Source organism: Enhydra lutris, unplaced genomic scaffold (genome assembly GCF_002288905.1).
Source record: "Enhydra lutris kenyoni isolate GAN:26980312 unplaced genomic scaffold, ASM228890v2 scaffoldscaffold27, whole genome shotgun sequence".
Taxonomy (NCBI): Eukaryota; Metazoa; Chordata; class Mammalia; order Carnivora; family Mustelidae; genus Enhydra; species Enhydra lutris.
This window is the reverse complement of record NW_019154111.1, coordinates 2,772,396-2,794,575: the sequence shown is the minus strand read 5'-3', so window position 1 is coordinate 2,794,575 and position 22,180 is coordinate 2,772,396. Positions and strand designations below refer to the sequence as shown.

General features: G+C 38.4%; 1 protein-coding gene across 1 annotated transcript in view; it reads left to right on the top strand.

Annotated features, from left to right (window-relative positions):
• The window catches only part of LOC111152120 (WEE1 homolog 2), a 32,808-nt gene extending 16,057 nt beyond the window's left edge, over nt 1–16,751 (top strand). The window contains exons 4-11 of the mRNA XM_022510427.1: nt 1,283–1,455; nt 3,077–3,198; nt 8,621–8,767; nt 9,441–9,548; nt 9,883–9,968; nt 10,908–11,078; nt 12,731–12,873; nt 16,595–16,751. Of these exons, the coding sequence (XP_022366135.1) occupies nt 1,283–1,455; nt 3,077–3,198; nt 8,621–8,767; nt 9,441–9,548; nt 9,883–9,968; nt 10,908–11,078; nt 12,731–12,873; nt 16,595–16,751 (1,107 nt within the window). The remainder of the gene's footprint in view (nt 1–1,282; nt 1,456–3,076; nt 3,199–8,620; nt 8,768–9,440; nt 9,549–9,882; nt 9,969–10,907; nt 11,079–12,730; nt 12,874–16,594) is intronic.
• The last annotated feature ends 5,429 nt before the right edge of the window (nt 16,752–22,180 follow it).

Here is a 22,180-nt window from a genome sequence, read left to right as displayed (position 1 = left end):
TTACGAAAGTGGAGGGGAAGGGCTTAAGGGTGGGGAATAATGTAGATGGTAAGCTGGCTTATTCACTGTCTGAGATGAGGATGGGAAGTTAGTGGCTGAGCAACTGGTAAAAGACCTTTAGGTTTCTGAGCAGAAGTTTGGGTTCCTTGGGGGAGACAATTAGGTGTGTCTTATTCTATGGTAACATTTTGCAAAAATAATTTTCATTATTAGAGATGAAGAGAGGGCTTGTAGCTATGACAGCCCCAGACATGGGAGAAACAGAACTTGAGAGTGTCTAAGGGCAAAGAAAACTCTAGATCTTGCTAATGAAGACTGGTTGGTATTAGTTGTTGAAATGAGGAGCTAGTAAGAGTCAGGATTCTTTAAAATCCAGTTACATGAAAAAATTCTTGCTAACAGGGACATTGGGAAAGAATGACTTCATGGAGATAAAGTGGTTTGGATTGAGATTCATATAAATTCATGGAGATTTTTATCATCTTAGCTATGATTTTTCTGAGAATTTACTGTGTGCTTGGCATTGAGCTAAGTTACACACACACAAACACACACAAACACCTTTTCTCATGGAAATTTAAAAGTCCCCCAAGGAGTAGTTGCTAGGACGCTCACTTTACTTTAGAAGAGAAAACTAATAAAGGGGTTCAGTGATTTTTTTTTTTTTAATTATTTTTTTGCCTAGGGCTACCTACTAGCTGGAAAAAGAGAGATATTGCTAGTTAGCCAGTAGGTGGAAGGATTGCTGTACCTGAACACATAAGCTGAAATAATCAATTTGACAATTTTGTTCTCTGTACTAAAATTTTTGAGGAAGCAAATTGAACAATAAGTTCATTTAATTTGAGATGGAAACATCAGCAGCCAGAGTGTGAGGTAGGTAGACAAGAGTCAAAGGGAGTGTCTTTTTTTTTTTTCTCCTTAACATGTTCTACTTGGATCCTGGCCATTCCTTCAACTGAGGACAGTAGCTGTTGCTGTGAGCAGGTGTTTTCTCCCTAAAAACATATTGAGAATAAGCATATCCCAGAAAGAATAAATAACCTAGAAAAAGACTTAATATATGAAAAAATGCCAGTACAGAGTTGTATAGATGGTTATGAAGAGTACAAAAGGTAGTCAGCAACCGGGGAGGCTCTTGCTACCATGAATTACTGACATAGAATCCAACAGATTTGCCTCAAAAGTCTTTTTGAAAACTTTGAGAAATTTTGGAATATGCCTTAAATTTATTGCTCACAATATGTTAGAATTATTTTAACATTTTAATAAAATATTTCAGAGGTGTGTTCTACGAGAAACCAACATGGCTTCCCGCTATGAAAAAGAATTCTTGGAGGTAGAAAAAATTGGAGTTGGGGAATTTGGTACAGTCTACAAGTGTATTAAGAGGCTGGATGGATGTGTTTATGCAATAAAACGTTCCACAAAACCTTTTGCAGGATTATCAAATGAGTAAGTGCCTTTGAAATGTACTAGAAGTACAAACTTGGATTTGGAAGGTTGTTTCTCATCAAAACATTTTAAATAATAGTACTGATGTCATTAAAAACATACCCATTGCTATCCCTTCCATTGTATGTAGTCTTACATTCATAATCTTTCTGAGTTTTCCAAATTTTAAGGTAAGTTATTTCCTTAAACTAAACCATAATTATTTGGATACAATTCTGTTACAGTGTTTTTGTTTGTTTGTTTTCTTGCATGGTTCTTGAGGCTATTTCTACTGGTTTTCCTGCTTTTGCTTTAATGAATAGATATATGGAATGATCTGCCTGTTAGTTCATTAAAAATATTGCCAAGCAGGAAGTTACTGTTAACTCACTGGTTATCTCCACTTTGTATTAATAATGAATTCAATAATGAGTTCAATGTTTCAAAGACTACAAGTGAGGAAAAAGCAACAAAATTTAACTTTCATTCCCAGAGCTAATTGTTCAGAAGTCTTCCTTTTACAAAGAAAACAATTATTTTTAGACTCAGCCAAAGCTTTTCGTTAACTGTAGGAATGTAATAGTTTGCTGAATCCGAAGTTATGGACCTCAGAATTCTTCATTTTTATACCAAAATTCACTGAGTATTATATTTCACTTTTTTTATGTGTTGGATTTCCTGTTCCATAAATCTCTCCCCAAGACTGCCCCTATGACCATGTCATATTGGCTAAGTGTAATACTGACTCTAATGACTGTCCAGCCTTCACAGAGAAGATAGAGGTTCCATTACAAAATCCAACTATCAAGTCCATAGTGGCCTTATTAAGCCCATCAAAGTTTTTTTTTTTAAGATTTTATTTATTTATTTGACAGAGATAGATCACAAGTAGAGAGGCAGGCAGAGAGAGGGAGCAAAGCAGGCTCCCTGCTGAGCAGAGAGCCCGATGTGGGACTCGATCCCAGGACCCTGAGATCATGACCTGAGCCAAAGGCAGCGGCTTAAACCGCTGAGCCACCCAGGCGCCCCCAAAGTTTTTTTTTTTAATTGTGATACAGTGAAATTAAAACTCAAAGCATGTCTGCCACTGAGATACTAACAACCTAATACTCCTCTTTACATATGCCACATTCAATAAAAAATAACATGGATTTTGGTACCAGGATGATCAGTGTTCTTGTCTTAGGTCTACTATCACTGGCTTGACATTGGGCCAGTTACAGCTTTTCTAAAGCCTTCATCCTTGCCACTATATCTTACTGAGTAGTTATGAAAATTAAATGAACTAAAATACTAAGTAAGCAGTGAGTACTCAGTAAATGTTCTGCCACTGTTAATAATGCCTCATATATTGTCTTTTATTTTTTATCAATATTTTTATTATGTTCAATTAGCCAACATATAGTACATCATTAGTTTTTGATGAGTGTTCAACAATTCATTAGTTGCTTATAACACCCAGTGCTCATCACAACATATGTCCTCCTTAATACCTATCACCTGGTTACCCCATCCCCTCTCCTAAGCTTCTGTAACTCTCAGTTTGTTCCCCAGAGTCCAGAATCTTGTCTTTAAAAAAAAAAAAAAAATCTGTATGTATATTATCTTGACTCATTTTTCTTGATGCTTGTCTGTCTTCTAGGAATTTGGCTTTGCATGAAGTTTATGCTCATGCAGTCCTTGGGCACCACCCCCATGTGGTACGTTACTACTCTGCATGGGCAGAAGATGACCACATGATCATTCAGAATGAATACTGCAATGGTAAGTATGCAGATAGTAACTATGGAGAAGGGGATGAACATCTGTATCCAGGGAAAAAATCTTTGCCTCCTCCTTATAGTTTATGCTAGGCATAGCTGAGTCATACCTAAAAAGTTTGTACTATAGTTTTGCTTGGAAGCAGAGCGCTGGGGACACAAGTTGTGTTGAAAAGGAATTTCCATTTTATGCTATGTCGTATATCTTTCAGAGCTGATGTGTGGCTGACACATAGAAGCTATAAACCCCTTCACATTTTACTCAATATATAGAAAAATTTTGCTCTAGTGGTTTGAATGGTAAATCTTCCTCTTATATTTGCTAGGTATTCTAAAAGATGCAAACCACAGTCCCTATCATTTTCAAGGAGGGAGTGGTAAACTCACACAGCCAACTTTTGATTAATTTTCAAGTGGATTCCTAAATTGAGGCATAGTTCATGTATCTTGTTGCTTCTTACCTTTGAGGTTTGGTTTAGTTTAGTTTTTTTTTTTTTTTTTTTAAGATTTTATTTATTTATCTGAGACCGTGAGAGAGGGAACACAAACACAGGGAGTGTAAGAGGGAGAAGCAGGCTCTCTGCTAAGCAAGGTCCCATCCTGGGACCCTGGGATCATGACCTGAGCCAAAGGCAGACGCTTAATGACTGAGTCACCCAGGCACCCCAAGCTTCAGTGTTCTCACCAGAGTATGCGCATGGGGTGGGTGCTGGGAATGAAATGCAAGGACTTCAGGCATATTCCTTCAGGACTATACATACACAAACTGGCAGAACTTTTTCTGGGCTACTTAAATTAAAAAAAAAAAATAGTCTTTTGTTTTAACCTATTTTGAATTTGTGATTAAGGTGTTGACATAACAGTACAGTTACATGTAATTATTCGCAGAGATATTTCTCATCAAAATATTCCCTGGTAAAATAGGAAAGTGCTACCAAATTAAATAGAAGCTTGCTGGCATTTTAGGAGTAGCTATCCATATTCTGGTCACAATTAAGATCAGATAATAGCATCCCTCCCAAACTTCCTCCCCCTAAAAAAAAAAAACATGCACACCCACCCTCAGGTTTCTCTGATAGTACAGTTTTGGAGTAATTTTAGTTACCATCAGGTAGCTCTGAGAATGTATGTGCGGCTTCACTTTTGAGGAGAGCGGTCAGTGTTAAAGCTTCATCATTATATATACAAGTAAGTTAAGTAGATAATATTATGAAATGCTAGAAACATAGAAAATATCACACATATACTGCAAAATAATGACTTGGTGTTTCGTTAGGGTCTGATTTCCTTGCAGTATTAGCTGTGAACTTTGGATTTTTTTCCTCTAGCAAGTTCACCTAAATCCCTTTTTCTCTAATAGTCTCTTTAAGATTAAAAAATGGGCCCTTTCCTTGTGATAGAGAAGTTGATACTTTTCTTAATCTTCTCTTCCTAATTCCTTCTTATCACAACCTGAGATTCCCTATTCTTCTCCCTCCCCACCCCAACATTGGTTTTATTTTCATGATTTTTACTACTAACAAAGATAGTATCGGGGAACAAACTTAGCCAAGAAAGTCAAACAAAACAATTAATTTAATCTGATTTGGGGCATTGTAAAGATTTCAAATTTTAAAAAGAATAAGGAGGAGTGATTATTCCTATTACAAATCCTCTTCTAATTCTTTTCAACATTTGAATCCCTTCTACAGGTGTGACATTGTATTAAGTTCTAGGGTGAGATACACCATAGATTGAGCCAAGAAGTCCTTCCAGGAACTTCCCTCCACTTGCTCTGTTACAATGAATACACAAGAGATGATTTGCTTTAAAGCCAGGTAGTACAACTATGGATAAAAAGCATTCAGAGAAGATGCATATGAGTAAGGGGCAGCACAGTGTGGCAGAATGGGCCTGGGCTGAGGCACACCTAGGCAGACCTGGGTGTGGCACACTAGTTGTATGATATCTGGGATGTCAGTCCCACTGAGTAAAGAGATTGTAATATTTACTTAAGGGAGTAGTCTGAGAAATGTATGTCAAAGGCGAGCACAGTGCCAGTACCTGATACATCATAAGAACTCAATACTTGTTATTAGAGCAGCCCAAGAAAATCTCATCAAGGAGGTAAGACTTGAAAGAGGGTTTGCCAAAAGATTAGCAGAGTTTAAGGAAGTAGAGGGAAGAATTCATTACAGGAACAACATGCAGACAAAGGGCATGGTTTTGGGAATGGGTCTGACTCCACAAATAGGAGACTGACAGGACCGAGGTGATCCCTATAATAGGAAATAAGATGAGCAAGGTAAAGTGTGGGAAGACTACAGAGGACTTTTTGATGTTTCTGGGCAGTTGATTTTGGAGATTTATGAGGAATCATTGTCTGTTTGCCATGGTGGTCTGCTAACCTCACTGCATACTTGCCCATTAAAATGTAACTCTGATTTATCAAAATGTAATTCACATACATTGCTTTCAAATGTGAACTGATCATTGAAAATAAAGCGTGCCCTTATAGTTGTCTTATTTGTAGTTATGGATAATCCATAACTTTGAGATTTTGCCCTTCGGCTCTAAATCAAGGAGAGTTAAGTGCAAGTATTTGTAAGGTGGCAGAGTAACCAGTGCCCGATTCCTTCTAATGCTTCCTGCCTCCATCCTTTCCCTCGCCCTCTTTCTCCTCTCTTCCTCCTCCTGCTTGCCACCTTTACCCTTGTATCCCCAGCCTGTTCTAGCAGTCAGGCTAGAACATTTATAGTTATGGTTCTATTCAGATTATAGATGACATGACTTAGATAATGTACATCATAATTAGTAGAGACCAGCAGTTACCTGATTTTCCCAACTGTGCCTCGTGAGCCCTGAACCGATCAAATGTTCCTTCTTCCACTGTCAACCTTGCCAAGATCTCCTATGTGTCACCTTGGGGTCAGCCTCTGAAACCTGAATGTCTTCCAGCAAGCAGATCAATTATGCAGCCGCCAGGATTCCAAACGACTCAGGATGGGATGGTTAACCTCTCCCTAACAGTGGTATTTTCTTGTGATGACTTCTGTCACTGACGTTTTATAGAGCCTGCTCCTCTAGGATGGTGGTTCTTGGATTTGTTCTAGTGATGTGACATCCAGAAGCCTGCATTCTCTGTGGAACACCATGAATACTGGTTATGGTTTTTTTTTTTCCCCTACCAAACAAGGAATTACTTTACTTGCAGAAAAAGATGGTTGTGTTGTAGATAGCAACATAAAATCAAGATTTTGAGAATACACGTGTATGAACAAAATATCCTGTTGAATTATTGTTCTGCTGTTTACATTTCATTGTTGGTAGGTATTTGCTATTTTATTATCTGTCAGTCCTCATAAACAGATGGAAAAACATAGATTTGTCTTTAAATTTCTTTTTTTTCCCTTCCCTGCCAAGTAGGGAAAGCACTTTCATTTTATCTAAAGGAAAGAATTCAGCCAGCAATCTCATAAAGATAGTTTGAGAAGAGCTCTCTAGGAGCTGGTTGTTTCCTCCTAGGGCATAATGATGGCAATTATAGTACCATCTCCAGGTGGTACGTTGGGGTATGGAGTTAAGGCTCCAGTGTAGCTGAGATTAGTAGGGATGAAGCTTATAGTTCATTCAGCATTGCTCTATGAACACCTACTTCCTTAATACTCTTTAGCAAAGAACAGTTAATAATGCTCTCCAATAAGAGGAAGACAATCAGCTTTAGTTGTGGCAAAATAAAGACCTTCTAACATTTTTGCATAAATGCTTTTCAGTAACTTTTACTGTTGTTAATTATTACTTGGCTACCTTTAATATTACATACAGAGCTTCTAAGTAATTAAAAGTGCTGCTAGCACTGATCTAGTTACCTTAATACCTGTAGCTCTTCAGGGAACTGGCAATATATCTTTGCTTATTACCTAAAAGACCATCTTAAAGGGTTCCTACATACCCCCAGGATGTTTCTCTCTTTTCATACCTTTTATGGGGTCCCTGTCCCAGTCTTTCCTTTCCCTCTGTTGTGAGAATAGACATTCAGATCAGAATACATAGATTATGTGCAAGACCTTGAGAAAGTGAGAAGGAATAAGACAGGGCTCTGTCTTGAAGGAGCACCTAGCCTAGTAGGGAGAGGAGTTCCAGGAGACATGGGGGCCTTAGCTGCAGGTTTCCTTCTCCTCGCCATACTTCACAGCTTCATCTGCAAACTTAGATTCAAGGTAACTTTGTTTCAATTCACTCTTCCTTTCTATCTAATGTCCTCTTCCACACATACCTTGTAAGAAGATTTCCAGAAAAAAAGGCACACCCTTCACTTTAGGCCTCTTTGTGTTTCTGAAAAGGGCTAAAACTCTTCTCCTTTCTGAATTTAATTATTTTTAACATGACTGGTCAATCTGTATATTGAATTTTACAGAGGATACTTGAAAGAATGGATTTCCTAAAAAAAAAAAAATACCAATACCATCTCCAATCCTATTATTCTGGACACATACTTGAGGGCTGGAGCCCTAACTGCCAGGGAGACCCAGGGCTCTATAATTTGACTGAAGAGGCTGACAATGAATGCAAATTAAAGAAATAAAAAGTTCAGAAGCGTTCTAGTTCCTTAGGACAGGGGCAGACTAGATCAGGTGGTCAGATGAACCCAGGCCTTATTTTTCTCTGATAAAGATAAACCGAGAGTCTATCCATAGCTGATGTGCAAATACTGTGGCTCAGATAGGACTTAGATGTATATTGAAGGTTTATATTTTCCTTGGGTTAGCAGTCATTAAATATTCTTATTTTGTGACGTATTTTAATGGAATTAAGTTTAGAATCCATTGCATTAAAGTCACTAGTAGCTGTAATTACTAGCTTGACACTCAATTAATCATCAATGTCAATAGTAGCCATTTGCCCAGGCCTGATTGGGCTTCTGGTAAATGATGAGATGACACTTTTAAAATGTTAGTTGGGGCATACTCAAGGCAATAGAACCACATTGGATACCTGAGGTATGACATTTTATTTTTATTAATAAGTCCTGTAACTCTTCTCCAATGTGTCTGTGGTATAGGCAGTGGCAGATATTCTGTTTTACACTGAAACTGAATAGTCTAGACTTGTTGGACTGAACTCATTCACAAGAAATTTCTTTCTTTTTTTTTTTTTTTTAAAGATTTTTTATTTATTTATTTGACAGATAGAGATCACAAGTAGGCAGAGAGGCAGGCAGAGAGAGAGAGAGAGGAGGAGGCAGGCTCCCTGCTGAGCAGAGAGCCCGATGTGGGGCTCGATCCCAGGACACTGGGACCATGACCTGAGCCGAAGGCAGAGGCTTTAACCCACTGAGCCACCCAGGCGCCCCACAAGAAATTTCTTGACTGTTTATTATACTTTTACCTTTGAGATTCATAGTTTTTCTCCATTCTGTGGGGCTGCTGTCTGTTGTTCCTTCCTAGGTGGGAGCTTGCAGACTGTTATATCTGAAAACACAAAGTCTGGCAATCATTTCCAGGAGCCGAAACTCAAGGACATCCTTCTGCAGATTTCCCTTGGGCTTAAGTACATCCACAACTCTGGCGTGGTGCACCTGGACATCAAACCCAGTCAGTATGGCTCCGCTCTGCTCCTCTGGCCAGACTTCCCTGTGTCAGAATTGGTGCCTGTGTGTCTACCAAGTGTTGAAGATGCTGTTAGCTGGCAAAATCTCTTTCATTTGTTTCCCTAAAAAATTTAAACAGCTTTGTCCATTATCCCCTCTGGAACTAGGGGACAGAGAGAAAAGACTCTTTCACAGATAACGAAGCCAAAGTATGAAAATAGGTCTCTAACTCACTGCATAGTTAAGCGATCACATTTTGGCTACCTCCTGAATGTACTGACAACTAGTGCTGTATACACTCTTTCTAATTCAGCACTGACTAAAGTGAACAGAAATGGTTCTGGCACTCAATAATGTGAAACTCAAGGAAACACCTTTACCATGTTTTTCGGGCTTATTTCTTTGTTTTGAGGCTACTAGCCTCTTCAGAGGAGGAGTGTCTGAGATCAGTTTCCCTTCAAATAGGTATTCTCAATTACTGAGCTGTTCAGAAGTAGTGTGAGAGATTCCATGGAAGAAAAGAAACGTAGAGAGTGCTGTTATGTGTATACAGAAGAGGAAGAGAGGAGGGTGGCTGAAATGACAGACACAGAAAAGAATCTTTGGCGTGAAAAAGCTAAGGAGTCGTGACTTTGTCAATTCAGTATTTTTTGATTGTTGGTTTGTTTTTGTTTCAGGTAACATCTTCATTTGTCATAAGATGCAAAGTGACTCTCCTGTAGTCCCAGAAGAGATTGAAAATGAAGCTGATTGGTTTCTCTCTGCCAATGTGATGTATAAAATCGGTGAGTTTGGGGCACCTGGGTGGCTCACTTGGTTGAACGACAGCCTTCAACTCAGGTCATGATCCTGGAGTCTCGGGATGGAGTCCCGAATCGGGCTCCCTGCTCAGCAGTGGGTGGGCTTCTCCCTCTGACCTTCCCCCTCTTATGCTCAATCTCTCTCATTCTTGCCTCTCTCTCAAATAAATAAATAAAATAAAAAAAAATAAAATTGGTGAGTGTGCCTTAAGCTCTGACCTGTATATTATCTTATAAAATTTATAGTAATGACCCCATTTATTCTAGTTTTAAAGACATGCTTTTAAAGGGCTCTATTTTTTTTTCTTTCTTTTTTCAGGTGACTTGGGTCATGTGACATCAATAAGCAAACCAAAAGTGGAGGAGGGAGATAGTCGCTTCCTGGCTAATGAGATTTTACAAGAGGTAAAGATTAGGGAAACAGAGGGTATTTTATAACCCATTGAACTTTTTGACTCTCAAATGAAGGTTCACAGTGCAAGAGATGTTTATAGTTTTTTTAAAAGACTGTATTTTATTTTATTTATTTTTTTTTTAGCGCTCTACCACTTCTTTTTTTTTTCTTCATATGGTATTTATTTTAGAGAGAGAGCCCTAGTGCATGAGTAGGGGGAAGGACAGAGGGTGGGGAGGGAGAATCTCAAGCAGATGCTGTGCTGAGTGCAGAGCCCAGTGCAGGGCTTGATCTCATGACCCTGAGATCATGACCTGAGCTGAAATCAAGAGTCAGATGGTTAACTAGCCACCCATGTGCCCCAAAAGTTCATATTTATAATTTAAATTGATATTATCCACTTTCCTATTCAGAATTGAGACCAAAGATAAGAAACTTAAAAAACAAAACAAAACAAAACAGCATGAGGAAAGCTGGCTCTGTCATGGATTAATCAATATTTTTGCTGTTTTTTTTATAAAGGTCCTTTACTGTTTCTAGTATTTCTTAGAATTCCTAAACTCATGGATTCCCTAGCAGAAAGGAATCCTTTATTGGTTCAGTCCATCTTTATCATGCTATCATCCTTCTGGTAGTACCATTAGCTCTGATGAAATGACCTTCATTTATTGCCTACCTTTTAGGATGTCTGTGGAGTCAGGGTAGGAAGGATTTAACTCCCTCTAGGATGATGATATCTGTGCCCAGCTAGTCTGTGCTTGAAGCCTCTTTGAGCCTGATAGACTAAAACAGTACTAAGACTCTGCCTTAAAAGCTTCTACCAGCCATGGCAGATGTGACCTTGCCCACTGTCCAAGCTCATATGTACTCAAAACAACCTCTCTTACCAGTTGTCTTTACTGTCATCTCACTAGGCAAACTAACTGACCTTCCTCTCTTCTGTTTTGAAGGATTATCAGCACCTTCCCAAAGCAGACATATTTGCCTTGGGATTAACAATTGCAGTGGCTGCGGGAGCAGAGTCCTTACCCACCAATGGCGCCGCATGGCATCATATTCGTGAGGGGAACATTCCCAACATTCCTCAGAAGCTCTCAGAAGAATTTTACAATCTACTCAAGGTGGTATCTCTTATGAGATGAAGAGAAGATAGAAAATGTCTTTTTTTTAAAGAAATACAATGGCAAGGAGGTGGGGAAGGGGAAAAGGAGATGCTGGTGGTGTCAATGACAGAAGAAAAAGGAATCATGACCTCGAAGCCCAGAAAAGCTACAGGACAGACTGAAAGCTTCTCAAGGAAACTTAGAGAACATTATAGAACCTTTTATGTTCCAGTTTAAAATCCTGTTACATTTTTTCCTTTTCCCTTCCCAACAGGTGGGCAGTTCAGGAAACCAAGGCTCAGAGCAGTTCCTGGACTTGTGTCCTCACCTTTGACAACTGATTAACTCTAAAATCAAACCTGGTCTTTTGCTCTTGTTTCAGGATTTTAACTATTGTCATTGGTAATGGTGATATTATGAAAGATATTTGAATTCTGAGTGTATAGAAGAAAGTATAAGCTATTTTACAGATGGGTAACTGGCAATACCACCAATCAGCTGCACTATTGGAAAAAGGCATAATGTTAGTTTAGGAATTTGTGTGTTACTTGTATTCTGCGATATCTGAGTATGTGTAGGGACAAGGAAAGGAGGTGCTTCTGTTGAAACAGAGGTGCAAGAAAATGACACTGTTGAGAAGCTTAGAATTATATTAAGAATTCAAAATATCTACGTAAGACTTCATGGTTTAAGGAACAAGACTGGTTAGGACACCTACAAATGCTTTAGAAACATCTACTCTTAGGGATTAAATTTGAGTTTCATAGTTCACCTGAAAACTTCAAATTTAGTTGCAAACTTGTCCTTCTGTGCTTCTGCTTTCCTGAAAGAATAAAGTAAACCCTTGCTCCCAGCAGACTTTCATGCATGGCCTAATCACTTATTTCTATGTGTAAATTACTGTTAGATTTAGTTAATACATACTGAGTACTTCAGTGCTGGTCCAGTGGACTAGTTACACATATATGTCAGTTCATTTAAATCTTACGATGCTCCAGAAGGTGAATATTGTTATCCCAAGTATCAGGAAAGGGAAACCGAGTTTCAGCACAGTTAAGTCACTTCCTCAAGCTACTTAGTGAATGGTGGAGCCAGTTCTGAACATTGGTCTTCAAATGGAAGGTCCCGTGTTTTCTCTGTTTTATGACATTGCTAATTGCTGTAAGTAATTAGCTACTTTTTACTGTATTTACATTGTTAAATTAAGGCACTTTCTACCTAAAGATGAGTGTTGTAGGAATGCTGTCATGGCGGGGGGTACCCTTAGTTTTAAGTGGAAAGGAGCATGTTGGAGTAGAAAGCAAATGGAACTAGGAGTTGGTTGACTTGGGTTTTAGTCTTGGTCCTGTTAATAAGATGGGCAAGTCAATTTTGATTTCAGGACCTCAGTTTCTCCCCATTTAAAATTAAGGCATTAGACTAGGTAATCACACAGCTAGCTCTAAAATATGATAAAGACAAGTCAAAGTTATAGATGACGGATGTCACTGCATAGAGATAACAATCCTGTCCCTGGTGGAGCTAAGTTTTCATTTATTTCTTCCCCTGCAAAGTTAAAAGCAGAGTTTGACAAAACTCACCAGCAGTAGCTGAGTTGGAGTTGGCTTGGGTGGGGAGATTTTCCCAGCAGTGAAATTTCTGTATCTTTTGCTTTGGTCAAACATCAACAGAGCATGATCCACCCTGACCCAAGGGAGAGACCTTCTGCAGCAGCTCTGGCCAGAAGTCGAGTTCTCCGACCCTCCCTTGGGAAAGCAGAAGAGCTCCAGCAGCAACTTAACTTGGAAAAGTTCAAGACCGCCACACTGCAAAGGTAGTTTTTTTTGTTTGTTTTGTTTTCTTTTTTTAAAGTAAGCCCTAGGCCCAATGTGGGGCTTGAACTCACAACCCCAAGATCAAGTCACTTATTTAACACATCCCCCTACCCACCTCCCTTCTGGTAATCCACCAGGTTGTTCTTTATAGTTAAGAGTCTGTTTCTTGATTTGTCTTCTTATTTTTTTCCTTTGCGTTTTTTGTTTCTTAAATTCCACATTATAAGTGAAATCATATGGTATTTGTCTTTCTCTGACTCTCTAGTTTCATCAATATCCTTCCAAATGGCAAGATTTCATTCTTTTTTATGGCCGAATAACATTCCATTAAATATATACACCACATCTTTCTTTATTTTTATTTTTGTTTTTATTTTTTAAAAGATTTTATTTATTTATTTGACAGACAGAGATCACAAGTAGGTAGAGAGGCAGGCAGGGGGGGGGGGGCGCACGCTCCCTGCTGAGCAGAGAGCCCGATGTGGGGCTCGATCCCAGGACCCTGAGATCATGACCTGAGCAGAAGGCAGAGGCTTAACCGACTGAGCCACCCAGGTGCCCCTAAAGTAACATATAATGTATTATTTGTTTCAGGGGTACAGGACTGTGATTCATCAGTCTTACACAGTTCACAGTACTCACCGTAGCACATACCCTCTTCAGTGTCCATCACCCAGCCATCCCATCCCTCCCACCTCCCTCCCCTTCAGCAACCTCAGTTTGTTTCCTGAGATCAAGAGTCTCCTGTGGTTTGTCTCCCTCTCTGGTTTAATCTTGTTTCATTTTCCTTCCCTTCCCCTATGATTCTGTCTTGTTTCTCGAATTCTTCATATCCATGAGATCATATGATAATTGTCTTTCTCTGATTGACTTATTTCGCTTAGCATAATATCCTCTAGTTCCAACCATGTTGTTGCAAATACCAAGAGTTTTTTTTCTTGATGGCTGCACAATATTCCATTATATGTATAATGGAATATTGTATTATATATAATTGTATTGTATTATATATAATTATATGTAATATATAATTATATTAAATATATAAATATATATTTAATTATATTAATATTTATTATTATTATTTATTAATTATTATTATTATTTATTATTTATTATTATTATTTATTAATATTTATTATTATTACATTATATTTAAATATATATTTAAATATATATTTAATATAATTAAATATATAAAATAATATAATTTTATATTGTATTATATATAATTGGATATATATATATCACATTTTCTTTACCCATTCATCTGTTGATGAGTATCTAGGCTCTTTCCATAGTTTGGCTATTGTGGACATTGCTGCTATAAACATTGGGGTGCATGTACCCCTTCAGATGACTTCATTTGTATCTTTAGTATATAACCTCTTCTTTACCTATTCACGTATTGATGAACACTTGGGCTGCTTCCGTAATTTAGTCACTGCAGATAATGCTGCTATAAACATTAGGGTGCATGTATCCCTTTGAATTAGTGTTCTTGTGTTCTTTGGGTAAATACCCAATTGCTGGATTATAAGGTAGTTCTCTCTTTAACTTTTTGAGGAACCTCCACAACTGTTTCCCACAGTGGCTGTACTAATTTGCATTCCCACCAAAAGTGCAAGAAGGTTCCTTTTTCTCCTCATCCTCTTCAACACTTGTTGTGCCTTGTGTTGTTGATTTTCCCATTCTTTCCCACTCAGGGGTGAGGTGAGTCTCATTGTAGTTTTCATTTCCCCGATAAGTGATGATGACCAAGTTTTCACGCATCTATTTGCCATCTGGATGTCATCTTTGGAGAAATGTTTGTACATGTCTTCTGCAAATTTTCAATTGGGTTATTTTTGGGGGGTTGTGTTGTATTAGTTCTTTATATATTTTGAAAACTAACCCTTTATAAGATATCTGTCCAATATCTTCTCCATTCCTTAGGTTGCCTTTCAGTTTCACTGATGATTTCCTTCACTGTGCAGAGGCTTTTCATCCTGAGGTCCCAAAAGTTCATTTTGCTTTTGTTTCCCTTGCCCCAGGAGACATATTTAGTAAGAAGTTGCTATGGCCAATGTTGAAGAAGTTACTACCTGTGTTATCTTCTAGGATTTTTATGGTTTTAGGTCTCAAATTTAGGTTTTTAATCCATTTTGAGTTTATTTTTGTGTATGGTGTAAGAAAGTGGTCCAGTTTCATTCTTTTGCAGGTAGCTGTCCACTTTTCCCAGAACCATTTGTTGAAGAGACTGTCTTTTCCCCCATTGGATATTCTTCCTGCTTTGTTGAAGAATAATACACTGTAAAACTGTGGGTTTATTTCTGGATTTTCCATTCTGTTCCACTGATCTCTGTGTCTATTTTTGCGTCAGTACCATACTGTTTTAATTACTACAACTTTGTAGTATAACTTGAAGTATGGAATTGTGATGCCTCCACCTTTTCTTTTCTTTTTCAAGATTGCTGTGGCTATTCAGGCTCTTTTGTGGTTCCTTACAAGTCTTAGGATTCTTTGTTCTACTTCTGTGAAAAATGCTATTTGTATTTTGATAGGGATTGCATTAAATGTAGATTTCTTTGGGTAGTAGAGACATTTTAACAATATTTGTTCTTCCAATCCATGAGTGTGGAATGTCTTTCCATTTCTTTGTAATGTCTTCAATTTCTTTCATCAGTGTTTTACAGTTTTCAGAGTACAGATCTTTCACCTCTTTGGTGAGGTTTATTCCCAAGTATCTTATAGTTTTTGGTGTAATTATAAATGGGATCAATTCCTTTATTTCTCTTTCTGCTGCTTCATTATAGGTACATAGAAATGAAACAGATTTCTACAGATTGATTTCGTACCCTGCAACTTTACTGAATTCGTTGATCAGTTTTACCAGTTTTTTGTGGAGTGTTTAGGGTTTTCTATATACGGTATCATGTCATCTGCAAATAGTGAAAGTTTGACCTCTCCTTACTGATTTGGATTCCTTTTATTTTTTTCTTGTCTGCTTGCTGTGGGCTAGGACTTCCACTACTATGTTAAGTAAAAGTGGTGAGAGTGGACATCCTTGTTTTGTTCCTGATCTTAGGGGAAAAGCTCTATTTTTCCCCATTAAGGATGACGTTAGCTATGGATTTTCATAGATGGCCTTTATTATGTGGAGGTATGTTTCCTCTAAACTTAAAGGGTTTTGTTTTTTTTTTTTAAATCATGAACAGATAATGTACTTTGTCAAAAGCTTTTTCCGCATCTATTGAAATGATTATATGGTTTTTATCCTTTCTCTTATTGATGTGGTATATAACATTGGTTTATGAATACTGAACCACCCTTGCAACCCAGGAATAAATCCCACTTGTGGGAATGATTGTGGTGAATGATTTTTAAATGTATTGTTGAATTCAGTTTGCTAGCATTGAGAATTTCTGCATCTATATTCATTCGATGTATTGGCTTGTAGTCCTTTAGTGATATCTTTATCAGGCTTTTATTTTTAAAAATTTTAAACATCCCTTATGCCCCAATCAGTAGGATTTAGGAAACCTAATCTGCCATGTGTTATGGCATGTATATGCCAGCCATTTTTAAAGAAAATCATGGAGTTAATTTTCTATTCTGTATATAGCTCAGGCTTATTTCTATAAATGCTGAAATAAAAAGAAAAATCTATGTTAGTTTAGATCAAAAATACCCTCTTTAATTTAGGATCAAGTAATATATTTCTTCCCCTTTAATTGCCAGGGAACTGAGAGAAGCTCAGCAGGCCTGGTCTTCCCAGGAAGAGCATGGTGATGCTGGGGTCTCTGGGACCCCCACAGGATCAAGAAGCACCAAACGCCTGGTGGGAGGAAAAAGTGCAAAATCTTCATGCTTCAGCTGGGGGAAGTCTTCCCCATAAGAACTCAGTTCACACCAACCCCCCTTTTGCCTTATAGCTTTCAGAAAGAGATATTGACTGTGTCAGCCTTCCTCTTGTAAAGGGGAAGATTAAGCAACGAGTGCCCAAAGAATTCAAAAACTACTCCTAATTTAGCATTGACAACCAGGATAGTCAAGCTATTAAGGCCTCGTATTAGCAACGGTCCCAGGTACAATCACTGGCAGCCATTTCTCTTCTTTTGTTATATTCTTAAGGCTACCTATCAACAGTTTGTTTACTTCTCACACTCACTGATGTACAATGGGAAAGCAGGTATCTCTGAACTCAAAGAAGAGAAAGCAGCACCCTAGGCACAGTCCATGGACTAGGAGGCTGCTGTAGCTGATTGCCTACCAAGGAATAGGGACTCTCCCTGCACATAGAAAGGAATATAATTTTGTTTTGAGTTGAGGTAACTGTGCATGTATTTCAATAATGTTTCTTGGGGTGAATGATGGTATTCCTAAAAGAATTCTCAGCCACTCTAAGCAAGTGGTTTTCCTACTATATTCTTTAAGTGAAGACAATCCCTTTATCAGATATTATATTTATTAAATGAGTTTACCATTATGTCAAGTGGGTAGAAATAGCCTATATATAACTTATAATTTCTGGACTGGCTATTAACTTATGGAACAAAACACTGGGTAATGGAGTTCAAGGAAAATTTAATGTGGTTGTTCTTCAGAATATTTGCGCTGACCCTCCTGTAATTGTTATGACTGGTTTTGATTTTGTGGGTGTCACCAATTTCTCCTTGATTTTTATCAGAATTTGGGTTTGTTTCCTGTGATTTTATGATATTTTAATCCAAATTATTTTTTCTGTATATATTTTAAGGGAATAGAACATTTGTAAATAAAGGTTTTTATCTTGTCCAAAGCCAAATATGGGTAAAGTACTCTTCTTTGTAATATGTAACAAAGAGTGAGAAATTTCTGTTAGAAACCATTTCATGAGTAGATACGTGAGAAAATTTAGTAGGTTGGTAGTACCAGGTCTTGGCTGTAAGGCTCAGCTTTGTGGGCCTAAAAGCTAATAATGGTCAGGCTCTAATACATAAAATAATATTGGTCATAACAGCATTTGATAACTTAGATGTGCCATGTTAATGAAGGTAGCCCGTTAATGGCTTGTAGGCTTATTCGCTCCCTCATATTCTTCTTTACCCTCCATTTTAAAAAGCAAATTAAGAAGTGTTTTTAAATTGAATAAACCATCATACCATTCTTTGTTCTGTCTTGGAGTAGCAATTCTTCCCATGCAGGTAAGTGGGGTAAAGTGCTCTGTGTTGTCCCTCGCCATTTTTAAAGAGCTAGTCTTTATTCAAGGTTTTAAAATGGAGTTGATTTACCTCTTGCCTCCCCAACCCCAGCCATATCTTTTGAAGTAGCATATGAGGTCAACCACAATCTGTGATTTAGAAACATGTTATTAAGCATTTGCAATGTATAGGCCAGAATTCTTGGATTATATTTGTCTTCTCAGGCACTGACAACTAATACTATTAAGGTCTATGACCTCTTCTCTACCCTGCTTCTCAGAGACCATGTTGGCACCTGAGTGCCAGACTACTGCTTTCTCTCCCTTTCTTTCTGGTGGCGGGACTCCACAGTAGCACAGTTACTAAACCAGCAGGTAGCTGCATAGACACTATAGAGTGTGAGAGGGACTGGGTCTTTGCTGGGCTGGGGACTTCATTCCTTCCAGTTCAGTTGGAAGTTGAAGTTGACCCCTTGCCTCCATCCTCAGTCTGAAGTTTTATTTCTGCCCAGAGATCACAAGATAACCCAGGAACTAGTTATCCAATGTCAAACTGTCAAATATTAACATCACTGGACTGACAATATTAAACAAGTTGAACTTAAATATTTTAGGATATAAATATGCTGCTTTTTCTATAGATGTATCTTAAACACAGACATTAAGTTGCCAACAGATAATCTTGAGGCTTAAAGGAATGCTATTGAGCTTTACTAAGCTCTAACATATGTATTGGTTTATAGATGCCATTACCTAAAGCTGTATAAAGATGAACATTAAAAGATAAAGGTCACCATTTTAGCCTGAATGGTTAAGATTTTTTTCTTAATCTCTGTATGAACCATAATTTTAGTCCTGAATTACATAAAAATTGTCAGGTTGATTTAAAAAAGAAACTTAACAAAAAGTAGCCATAATAACTAATAACTATGAAGTGCTGCTAAAATTGCTTTTGAGCCACTTTAAAATAGATGCTGTAATCCATTTAAATAGTAAGTGCTATAATTTTCCAACTGTTATTATGAGGCTTGAGAAAAACTGATTTAGAACCAAAGTGAAAATCTGATTGAAATTTCTTTCTTTCTTTTTTTTTTTTTTAAAGAGAGAGAGAGAGAGAGAGCGAGCGCACAGGCAGACAGAGTGGCAGGCAGAGGCAGAGGGAGAAGCAGGCTCCCCACAGAACAAGGAGCCCGATGTGGGACTCGATCCCAGGACGCTGGGATCATGACCTGAGCCGAAGGCAGCTGCTTAACCAACTGAGCCACCCAGGCGTCCCCTGATTGAAATTTCTAACAAATGTTTTTCTACCACAACAAAATTGTCCAAAGCTTCCTATCTGTGACAAAGCACCGCCATCCCTGGTCTCTACCACTTGATGCCTATAAGTGAGATTTTTTCTAATTTAGAAGGGAAAAAAGGCAAGGCCAAAGATAACTTTGTGTCTCTTGGCATCTATTTTTTTATTATGTTAGTCACCATACAGTACATCATTAGTTTTTGATGTAGTGTTCCATGATTCATTGTTTGTGTATAACACTCAGTATTCCATGCAATACATGTCTTCCTTAATACCCATCACAGGGTTCACCCATCCCCCCACCACACATCCCTCTACAACTCTTCCTTAATACCCATCACAGGGTTCACCCATCCCCCCACCACACATCCCTCTAGAGCCCGATGTGGGACTCGATCCCAGGACGCTGGGATCATGACCTGAGCCGAAGGCAGCTGCTTAACCAACTGAGCCACCCAGGCGTCCCCTGATTGAAATTTCTAACAAATGTTTTTCTACCACAACAAAATTGTCCAAAGCTTCCTATCTGTGACAAAGCACCGCCATCCCTGGTCTCTACCACTTGATGCCTATAAGTGAGATTTTTTCTAATTTAGAAGGGAAAAAAGGCAAGGCCAAAGATAACTTTGTGTCTCTTGGCATCTATTTTTTTATTATGTTAGTCACCATACAGTACATCATTAGTTTTTGATGTAGTGTTCCATGATTCATTGTTTGTGTATAACACTCAGTATTCCATGCAATACATGTCTTCCTTAATACCCATCACAGGGTTCACCCATCCCCCCACCACACATCCCTCTACAACTCTTCCTTAATACCCATCACAGGGTTCACCCATCCCCCCACCACACATCCCTCTATTAACTCTCTTATGGTTCATCTCCCCCTCTGATTGCCTTCCCTTCATTTTTCCCTTCCTTCTCCTAATGTCCTCCATGCTCTTCCTTACGTTCCACAAGTAAGTGAAACCCTATGATAATTGACTTTCTCTGCTTGACTTATTTCACTCAGTATAATCTCTTCCAGTTCCATCCATGTTGATGCAAAAGTTGGGTATTCATCCTTTCTGATGGCTCAGTAATATTCCATTATATATATGGACCATGCTCATGGATTGGAAGAATAAACACTGTTAAAATGTCTATGCCACTTGGAGCAATCTATACTTTCAATGCCATTCCGATCAAAATTCCACCGGCATTGTTCAAAGAACTGGAACAAACAATCCTAAAATTTGTATGGAACCAGAAGAGACCCCGGATTGCTAAGGAAATGTTGAAAAAGAAAAAAAACAAAACTGGGGGCATCACATTGCCTGATTTCAAGCTTTACTACAAAGCTGTGATCACCAAGACAGCATGGTACTGGCACAAAAAACGGGCTCTGGGTGTCTATGATAGACACTTCGCTTTCTCAGCTAGCTTTGCAAAGGATGAAAGCCCTGAATGATTCCACTACTGCCAGGGGAAATGGTAGCTGATTAAAGTCACATTGCTATCTGTCACTACTTCTCAGCATCAAGAAGGCCCTTTCTGGGTCCATGGATGAACTACAGAGCCTACAGTTATGCAAATTGGAGATTCTTGAAAGAGAGAGGCAGCTCTATTACAGAAATACATTTCAGCCACTCTTCCAGGTCCTTGATTCTTTGTTGTTTTTAGTCTTCTAATTTCAGGCTTATTTGAGTATCCTTCTGGGTTCTTCCTTTTTTTTTTTTTTGTTTTTTTGTTTTTGTTCTAGCCTATGACCTGAACCCTTCTAAAGCCTCTCCTTGCTTTAGAGCATAATTTTTGATTCACAAATTCACAAGGTCCCTGTCCTCTAGAGCTCACAGACAATGGGGAAGATGAGGCATCTTCATGGTCATCTACATTATAATACAAGATAAACTGAGTGTGTAAAGAAAGTGAAATTGGAGAAAAAAGTAAGGACTTTTGAGTAGAGAATTCTGAAAGTATGGAAAAGGGCATTTCAGATGCTGAGAACAGTGAGCAAAGCGATGCTGGAGCATTTGTTGTGGGGAAGGAGGATCTAGGTGATAAGAAAATGCTTCAACTCCGTTTTTCCATGACATTATACATTTACGTATTTTGTATATTTTAATTTTTTTTTGGTCAAGAAAAAGTAAGGTAGCACTTGTGATTTGTTTCAACAGTCTAAGGAGCATGTGTATTAGTAATTCTTGTCTGAGAATTGAGGTTAGTTCAAGATGCTGTTTATTTAGATTAAGGTGTTATTAAGTTATGAGTCTGTCCAAGGATGGTTTCAACTGGCGTACTTTCTGCTTATTTATTTATTTTTAAAGATTTTATTTATTTAACAGAGACACAGTGAGAGAGGGAACACAAGTAGAGGGAGAGGGAGAAGCAGGCTTCTGCCAACCCGGGAGCCAGATGTGGGGCTCGATCCCAGGACCCTGGGATCATGACCTGAGCTGAAGGCAGACACTCAATGACTGAGCCACCCTAGCACCCCTGCTTTTTTATTTTAAACAATCCTTTCCACACTCCTCACTCAGAAGTATGTGTAAATAGAAAGAGGGAGAGGTCAGTGGCATAATGAAATAACTTTGAGGACCGAGTGCATATGGACAAATAGATGTAGGTGATGAGGGAGAAGTTTTAAAGATGATTCCAAAGTTCAAGTCTGGGATAATATTGGTACCATTAAACAAATAGCTTAGGGGCGCCTGGGTGGCTCAGTGGGTTAAGCCACTGCCTTCGGCTCAGGTCATGATCTCAGAGTCCTGGGATCGAGCCCCGCATCATCATCATCATCGCATCATCGGGCTCTCTGCTCAGCAGGGAGCCTGCTTCCTCCTCTCTCTCTGCCTGCCTCTCTGCCT